We start from the raw sequence: 9114 nt of genomic DNA, 5'->3' as shown, positions 1-9114 counted from the left end.
TTGACTAGGGGAGAGGGGACTCGAACTAGAGTCTATACGGGAAAACCGAGGGTGAGACCAATTGGACGGTCTCAGTATGCAAGTATCGCTACGAAAACAAAACAAGAACAATAAATGTGTGAATAGAAAAACACGCTTTTTATCTTTTATCATTTGGCATAATCGTGTTTTGTATTAGTATAAAAGGGCTTGTATTTGGCGGTTAACTTGAGCTTTCAGATTCGATTTGTGTTGTTACTCTGTCATTTTGCATTTGTGATGATGAAGAATGATGTTTGGATTTGCTGTAATAGTATGTTCATCTCCTGGATTTTGAGTTCTATAAGCCGTGAGATTGCTAATACTTTGTTGTACTTATTTACAGCATACGAGATCCGGAACGATTTGAGAGATAGACTTCATCAACAAAATGAACCGAGAATTTTTCAAATTAAGAAACTTCTGACTGGGTTACTCAAGGATCGAAGGATATTGGTTCGTATTACAATAGAATGATGACCTTGTTGGGCTGAGACATTCACGTATTTGAAACCCAAAATTGGTGGTGGACTGATTCAGAACTTCAATAAACCTTCACAACTCACCCCATGGCTTTTACTAAATTGGGGTGATCGTATCAGTTGCAAATAAGCCATGAGTTATTCAAAGTAAAAATCTCATGAACTTCTGGAAAATGAAAAACTCTTGTATTCTTGATATTTTATATCCACATATGAAATAAACAAAAAAATTGGATTCAAATTCAGCCCGAAACTAAGCATATTCATCAATAAATGAGAGCGTCCCATAGAACAAAGTGAACATAAACGCTAATCCAAGATCCAATTCTCTCGTGATTTTTATCCATCTCCTACACATTCTACCTAAATTTCCATCAGCCCCTCCACACATAACTGGCACTATTTGCTTGTCCTCCCACCCTACGGTCTGGGGGCCGACTGATGTGGAATGACCGCTGCCCAGCAGGCCATAGGCAACTGGAGTTGGCGATTGATGCCACCAACAGCTGCCACGTTTGCAGCAGGTGTGGTAGTGGCTGACGAGACCGCCACGCGTTCGCATTGAGGGCACATGGTGAGGGTGGTGGGAGGGCTCATGTTCATGTAGAATTGTGGGGACAGCTTCAGTGCACGGAGCTCGTTCACCTCTTTCTGCAATCGTCTGTTCTCATCAGTTAGATTCTCGCAGCATCGTCTCAAGTACTCGCAGTCGACCTCGGTTTGCTTCAACTTGGTCCTGCACAAATTGTTACCAAATCTCATTTATTTACTGCGTGTATGCTATGGATGACAAGATCAAGTTAAACACAGAACCACAAATTATTTGAACTCGATAACGACCCATATATGAAATCACACTATTGGAAAACAAAATCACAAAATCGAAACAACAGACAGAGCGTGTTTTAATCAGGGGAGCGCAATCGAATCGAGTTCAGCTAGGAAAGCACGAATTTACGAGTAAATCGTTCGAAATTTTCGAACTTGATTTCACAAATACTTCAATAATAGTTTTGCAAGAAATTTCAACTCAGCGGCATCAGATCTATGCTTGAATCCAGTACTAGTGCACCAGCATAAACTAAGAGAGATGAATCGACAATTAACAGAATGACCAAAATACCCTCAAATGGGGAACTAACCTTGCTCTCCTGTTCTGGAACCAAACCTCCACCTGTCTGGGCCTCAGATTCAGCCGTTTAGCCAAAGCCATCTTTTGCTTCTGCAAAGAAACAAAACAAAATCTCAGTAAAGGAAAATTAAAAGAACACCCTCGACCCAGAAATACTTTTACCGAATTACCACTCACCGGATTCAGAGTATTATGCTCCTTAAAAGTTTCTTCCAGAACCACCGCCTGCTCCTTCGACAGGCGGAGCTTCTTCCTCGCTGCCTCTCCACCGTCGTCTTCCATCTCAAATGAGCTGGAAGCCCTCTCCGCTTCATTCTCTTCTCTCTCACACCTCTTACCACTCACGCTTGAAACGGTGCTGTTTGGGGAAGAAACCATCGCTTCTTCGTCGCAATCTATCACTGTTATTGCTCGATTCACATCGATTCCGCGGAAGTATGATCTGGGCTCCCCGCTACGATCTGAGAAAGTACAGATACATGCTTCGAAGACCAATATCTGGGGTCTAATAATACAAACTATACATGCAAAAAATGTTTCTATCCAACAAGGACACGTGCACTGTTCTCCCGTAGAGTAATTTTTCTTAGAGAGAAAAAATTACTCACCTCTAACGCTTCATAAAATGAAACGAGAAAAGGATTTATCAACTTCAACTGGAAACTAACAGAAACAAGAAATTTACCAGCGGATAACTGAAATACATCAGTGTTAGAAGGTTTGTGCTGTTGTTGCGGCTGTTGAAGAAAGGGTAACGGAGATCTAAACAGATTCAACGGAAAAGGAACTGGAAGTACTGCTGATGCCGCAGTGGGCGGAGGCCGCGGCGGACTCGAATTCAGATTCTGATGCTGGTTCTCCGGGAACCTCAGGCTCAAACCCAAACCCAAACCCAAACCATCATCTTTGTCAGTCATCCTTCTCCCCTTAATCCACAATCCTATCTCGTCTGATTATAAAAGAAAAGAGGAAACAACACAACTTTTCTTCAAAGCTCAATCTCTGTATCTTTTACAGAGATCTTATGTGTGAATAACGAAACCAAGAGGGGTACAATACGAGGAGAAATGGGGTGATCATTTTCTAGTCAAAGCTTTTCTCTGAGGCCCAAGAATGCAATAGACAACATATGTATATATATATATATAAAATATAGCACTGAAAAAAGAGAGAAAAGCTTAGCTAAGGACCTATAGATACAGAGATATATAGGGGTGGAAGTATAGACGCAGTGGGTAGATGTTCAATGATGACTTGTGTCAGTGGTGGCAATTGGCTCAATCATGATTTTGGATTTGGCTTCAGGATTGGGGTTTCGGGCCCCGACAGGTATGTGATTTGACTAATTAACCATAGTCCCCAACTCTTGGTGCTGGAAGGGTTAATTTCATTCTTTCCTTCCTTATATATTTACTTAAATTTCAAATTTCAAAATTATTTTTCACAAAAAAACTCTCTCCTCCTGCTTCTATTTTCTGTTAGGGTCAGTTTGGTTGCTGGGACAGGATAAACTATGGATTGTTAAATGGATGACAATTTGAATGATAATTAAAATACCATAAATTTTTTTATTGTGTTTGGTGTAAATGATTACGAAAATGTGATAAATTATATGATGTTTGGTGTATCTGATAAATAATTGTACAAATAAAGAATATCTGTTGAAATACCTAATTTGCCCTTATTTAAATCTAAAATTTTAAATTAAAAAAAAATCTTGAAATTGGAATCCCTACAACTCTTCCATTCAGACTTACCCACCGTTGAAGCTCTCACTAAATGTTTCCCCTGCTTCTCTTCCATTCTTGTTTACTTGCTCCTTCGAAGCTCTCACCACATCTTTCCCACCAAAAACCATTCTCATCAACGACACAATTGGCATGGGTAAAACCATTTTTTCAGTTTTATTTTGATTTCTCGTTCATAAAGCACCAGATCTACTGTGGATTTCGAAAATAAATATTAGGTTTGCCTTGATGAACCATTATAAGTTTTAGTGTTGGGTGGAAGTTTGAGTTGTTAAACTTATAGTTCCACATAATAATTTTTGAGAAACAAATGTTGTACGTATTGTGATAGTGCTAATTTTTTTTGGGTTAAAATTATGTTTATATTTATTCATGGATTTTTTTACCTTGAAAGATACTCACATAACTTTATCTGTTTCCAACTTTCATATTCTTGAATTTGCATATTGTGATGTTGAGAAAAAATGAGTTATGTGCAGAATTTCTCGGTACAAATTGCCCAAAAAAATGTTGAATTCCTTGTTGGATTGTCATTGTTACTTCGTACAGGACTAACTCATTCAAAGTTAGTACTGATCATTTTATTTACCTCATACTCATATTTGTTTTGGTTTTCAGAGTTTTGAAATTGAGATGACAATGAAAGAGTATATGACATCCATTTGTTTTGTTATATGTTCATTACATTGTTTAAATCTTCGCTCGAGTTTTACACAGAATTTTAGATGTCATGTAATGTTAAAATTTTTTGTATTTCACACTAAAATTTATTTGCTTATGCCACTAATTTTAATAGTGTTTCAACAATCACATTCTGATAGGTGAACTTACTTGCTAGCTAAATTAACTTCTGGAAATATTTTCTGGATCTTAAATTCTATCTCAAAACTCCGACTCCAGTCCGGCCTCACTGAAATAACTGAAATGCTAAAAATCAAAATACTGAACTGAAATAATAAAATAATTAACTTCAAAGAAATGCATTTAAAATAATTATGCAATGAAGTCAATTAAATTTAGAAATCTAGAATTATGCATGGCTTAACGTAGACTGATTTACGGGTTCTACAAGAATTCTCTCCAAGTACTATGAACACAAACTGTCACAAGAAAATGAAGTTGGCAAACACCCAAGCACCTGCGGAGCCTACGAAAACCAACAACAATGGTACATGTGTTCGTTTCAAAGGCGGCAAGAAGAAGCGCAAATTAATCTACGATGACCCACCGTCGGTTATTATAATTAAAACCTCGGATGAATCCAGTGGATGAATAGTTTTCTATGGTCCCTATGTTTTGAAGTCTTGTTTGCCACCCTTTTGAAGCTTCTGTCTGTTGTATTAAACTATATATTTGCAGTGGATCCTGTAGTGGCCAAGACTAGTGGATATGTATTGTCTCTGGTATTTACTCTGTAGCTTAACTAAATGGTTCTTATATGTGCTTACTTAATGTGTTTTGCAAAATATGAATCAAGTTCATTAAAGATTTCAATACATTTGCTACTTGATGTTTGTCTTCTTTCTTCCAGCAAACTTCCTGAAACGTTGCACATGTTTTCTAAACGACTTCTTCCTGAAACGTTGCACATGTTTTCGAAACGACTTCTTCGGTTATAAAGTTAATGTTTCCGTAGGCAAGTTGCCAGTTATGTATGTAACTATGCTTTACTTTATGGTTACAATTGTTGGATTATATATATGTATATTACAGTTTCATCACCTAGAAACCCAAAACCAAAAACTTTGACAAAACAAATCCACCTAATATCATAATTTCATCACATATATTACAGTTTGACAAAACATATCCACCTATATTACATTTTCATCACATAGACAACTTTCATCACAGTTATTATATTACGATTCATCACCTACAGACCCAAACATATCCACTTAAAATCAGCAATTATCAAAATTATCATAGTAGTAATTACACCATAGCATTCAACCAAAACAAATACTAAATTTCAAAATATATCATGCCTTACATACATAAGGAATCCAAAAAGGCATATAAACAATTACACTGTCCTGTTGGCTAGGCTTACCAACCAAAAAGATACCAAACTTCCAAAAATACATCTTACCAACGAAAATACAGTTTCACTAATCCAATCCATTAGTCTCCACCCAGAAGCCTCTTTGCTAAACTTAGCTTGCCTTTGTCACCAAGGCGCAAGAACAGTGACAACATGGCATGGTTGTCAACCAACAACTCAGCAACATGTACTTTCTCGTCTTCTGCAAGCTCTGTTATCCCCTGCAACGTATCCAACACCTTCTCGTCAGCATTGGCTATCTTTTCCTCCGTTGCTAGCTGTTTGATCAAATCTTTCATTGTGTCTTTTGTTATGTCAGCGAGATGGTTGATGGCTTCAACTATAGCGTTGTCATCGGCATTCACAGGTTTACGTTTCTTATTCTTGGATGTGACTACTACACTTGGTTTCGAGGAATGGGTGTGTGTTACAGATACTGACTCGTCACCCTCTTCCCCATCATTAAATGTATCATTTGTGAACGCAACTGTGTCATGAATTACCTCATAATTCATGTTGAGGACATCGTGGACAGCTGCTGCGAAGGTCTCTGCTTGTTCACCTGTTGCTCGGTCATTTCCAAAAATTTCACACCAATCATGGTAATGATTCCACTGCTTCGATCTCATGGGTCGTGCGCTTGGGTCTGCCTACAAGAGGTAAAGGCGAAATTAAATACATGGTACTATTAAAATCAATGAGTTTGATTATAAAAAAAATACCTTAATTATTGCTTCCCATGTCTCGTCCGTAGCTTCAATGGTTTTGTCAGTATCATTCCACCCAACTCCACTTTTGCTTAATATAGTCAACAAAATACCATGTGTTTTCTTCCACACATGTATTTTGGAGTTAATATGTGGGTTTCCACGTAAGTTTGTCCCTGGAAGTGCTGCACGCATATAATTCTCCAATAAAGTTAAGTACCCAGCTTTGAATCCATTCTCACTTTTCCATCCCTTACTGATAACGTCTTTTAGGGCTTCAATTAAAACTTCTTCTTCATGTGCGCTCCAAGTACGTCGCGTTTTGTCAGCTTTGATACCTTTCCCAACCACACTCCCTGCAGTTGCGCCACTGTCCATAACCTAAACACGTGCTAATAAAAAGAGCTATGTCAACCATGTTAAAAATAAATCAGCACATGACATACCAATTTGAAGGAAACATAATAACAAAATTATCGTGTATTAGATGCATAAATACATAATGTGAAATAAATTTCAATCACAAATTAAAGCACGTAACAAAAGAATCCACAAAAGACAGTAATATATTTCTTGCATAGTAATATCACTAAAGTTTGAAATACAACATTCCATTAATTATTATTAGTTGCTCCACATTGACAATGCAAAGTTCTCTCTCCAAGTATCCCATTCACCGGAGGACTCAAAACTAGTAATGAAATCATCATCGGCGTCATGACCTGGACTACCAACATCCTCATCGACTTCTTCCATAGGATCAGTTGACATCTGTGAGCGAATGAAGTTGTGTAATAGAATGCAAGCCATTACAATTCTGTTTTGTGTTTTCAGCGGGTAGAATGATGGACTACGAAGGATAGCCCATCTCTTTTTCAACAACCCAAACGCTCTTTCAATAACGTTGCGAGCTTGAGAATGCCTCCAATTGAAAAGCTCCTTGTAATTCTGTGGTCCAAGTGCACGGTTTCCCCAAGCATCCCTATGATATCTAACTCGCCTGTACGGAGTTAAGAATCCCTCGACATTTGCGTACCCATTGTCACATAGGTAATAACAACCTGTGTTACAAGGGCATATTATGGTTCAAATATTTATGAAACCTAGTTCTAAAATTTTTATTATTCTAATGCAACACAGAAGATAAAAAATCGGGATTATATCACCTCTGGGAACTTTCAGTGAATCATCGCGAGTCAATGCATCTCTTAAAACTCTAGCATCTGCTGCGGATCTCTCCCACCCAGTAAGCGCATAGATAAAGTTCATATTGCGATCACAAACCCCCAAAACATTAACCGCAATATTACCTTTTCTGGTTCGATACTTGGCCTTATCTCTTGTTGGTACATGTACAGTGATAAATGTACCATCCAAAGCACCAAGACACCCCTAAAACAAATTAAAATGCAAATTTAAATTTTCACTCAACTGTAATTGAAAGAGAAATAAACTAACATTAAAAGAGCATATTTTGCGTTAAACAAATTAAAGAATCGATATATTACCTTGAACCATTTCCAACTTTCGTTACTGCAATTATCATCCACAGGGGTAGATTTTACTAGAAATATCGGATGTAATTTGAGAATAGAGAGCATAACTTCATGGAAATGTGTGCTGATGGTATGTCCACTGCGTCGATAATCATGACCAATCACTCGATTTTTCTTATGATGACCCAAGATAGACAGAAACACGACCACTTTCTCTTCAATTCGTACGTATCTCGATTCTACCAACCCTCCAATGGTACTGACCAAGTAACACAATCGGGAAAATGCATTCCGATTCATTCTCAAGTTTACGACACATTGAACATCACCTAATTCGATAATCCTATGCAAATGGCTCAATTGTGCAGTAATTCGTGTTGTCATGGTGTACGAGCCCGGTTTTCTACGAGGGGCACGACGTTGCTTTGCGCGTAATCCATTCCGATGTCGTATTAAAAGACATAAAAGCAGAAAAGAGCGGAACAACATTTGATGCAGCAACACAAAAAGCATAATGTTTCTACGTCTAACGTCCATCTTGCTATCTTATCTCAAGAAATGACAACAAATTAAGCTTTAGTACAACAATATAAAAGAGTAAAATGCAGTACACAATGTTAATTCAGTCACAGAAACAACATGGTGTTCTTGGTCTGAAATTTAAGACTTTACATGACTAAAACAATATTTCTTTCTTGGATTAACGGTTCAAGCATCATAAATACAGAAAAGGGCTCAAATCATATCACAATTTCTCATCTTGATGAAAGAATAAAAGCCCTCAACAACCGTGATAAGAACATATTTTGTTTGAAGGCATTTGTTTATCGTAAGTATTTATTTAAGCAAATACTATGCATCTCAAATAATTTTCAAATAAAAAATGCATATCGATAGTATTTGATTCATGTACAGTTCACTGAAACAAAATTTCAAGGCAAAACTTTATAAGGAAGACATTCACACCAAAAATAGTAAGAAAAAGAAATTAAAAAATATGTTTTTCACGACCAAGACAAAACGGCAAGGCGAAGAAACTGATTTTTACCTTCAACAAATATAAGATCAAATCTCTGTTTCACACCGACGACCGAAACGCGAATCGCAAAACTTGGACACAATTTCTTCTCTCTTCCGTTTTCTTTTTTTTTTTTTTGGGTCGGCTGTATTGAAGAAATGGGAGGAGATGAGTTTTATTGGTAGGGCAAAGGTTAAAAAGGTAATTTTTTTGTTCTGTCAGATTAACTGTACACATTGAGATTAATAATACTTGGGCCTCCAAGGGATGGATTTTCCCCACTCCACGGAGATTTATTCACGGGCCCAGTGTTATCTATTTTTCTCCCAAAAACCATACAAACATGTGATTAACCCATAAACCTACTTCAATCATTCGTACCAAACATGGCCCTTAAAGTTTTTAACATTCTTTTTTTGGGGAAAAATGAGTGAGTTTCATTCAACCTTGGTTAAGTCAAATTGTATTT

The 9114-nt window shown here is 37.2% G+C and overlaps 2 protein-coding genes across 2 annotated transcripts; both read right to left on the bottom strand.

The window, feature by feature from the left end:
- Window positions 1-674: 674 nt before the first annotated feature.
- LOC142553126 (homeobox-leucine zipper protein HAT4-like) lies at window positions 675-2804 on the bottom strand. Its single transcript, XM_075663138.1, has 4 exons — window positions 2318-2804; window positions 1810-2093; window positions 1643-1722; window positions 675-1236 (listed from the first exon to the last, which is right to left on the bottom strand). The coding sequence occupies exons 1-4, from the start codon at window positions 2547-2549 to the stop codon at window positions 921-923; spliced, it is 912 nt and encodes a 303-aa protein (XP_075519253.1). The 5' UTR covers window positions 2550-2804; the 3' UTR covers window positions 675-920.
- Window positions 2805-5328: 2524 nt separating this feature from the next.
- LOC142553124 (uncharacterized) lies at window positions 5329-8815 on the bottom strand. Its single transcript, XM_075663134.1, has 5 exons — window positions 8676-8815; window positions 7640-7695; window positions 7298-7523; window positions 6147-7192; window positions 5329-6074 (listed from the first exon to the last, which is right to left on the bottom strand). The coding sequence occupies exons 3-4, from the start codon at window positions 7398-7400 to the stop codon at window positions 6756-6758; spliced, it is 540 nt and encodes a 179-aa protein (XP_075519249.1). The 5' UTR covers window positions 7401-7523; window positions 7640-7695; window positions 8676-8815; the 3' UTR covers window positions 5329-6074; window positions 6147-6755.
- Window positions 8816-9114: the final 299 nt, after the last annotated feature.

Source organism: Primulina tabacum, chromosome 8, assembly GCF_025594145.1.
Source record: "Primulina tabacum isolate GXHZ01 chromosome 8, ASM2559414v2, whole genome shotgun sequence".
Classification (NCBI taxonomy): Eukaryota; Viridiplantae; Streptophyta; class Magnoliopsida; order Lamiales; family Gesneriaceae; genus Primulina; species Primulina tabacum.
Note: the sequence above shows the minus strand (reverse complement) of the source record. Positions and strands in the feature narration are given on the sequence as shown.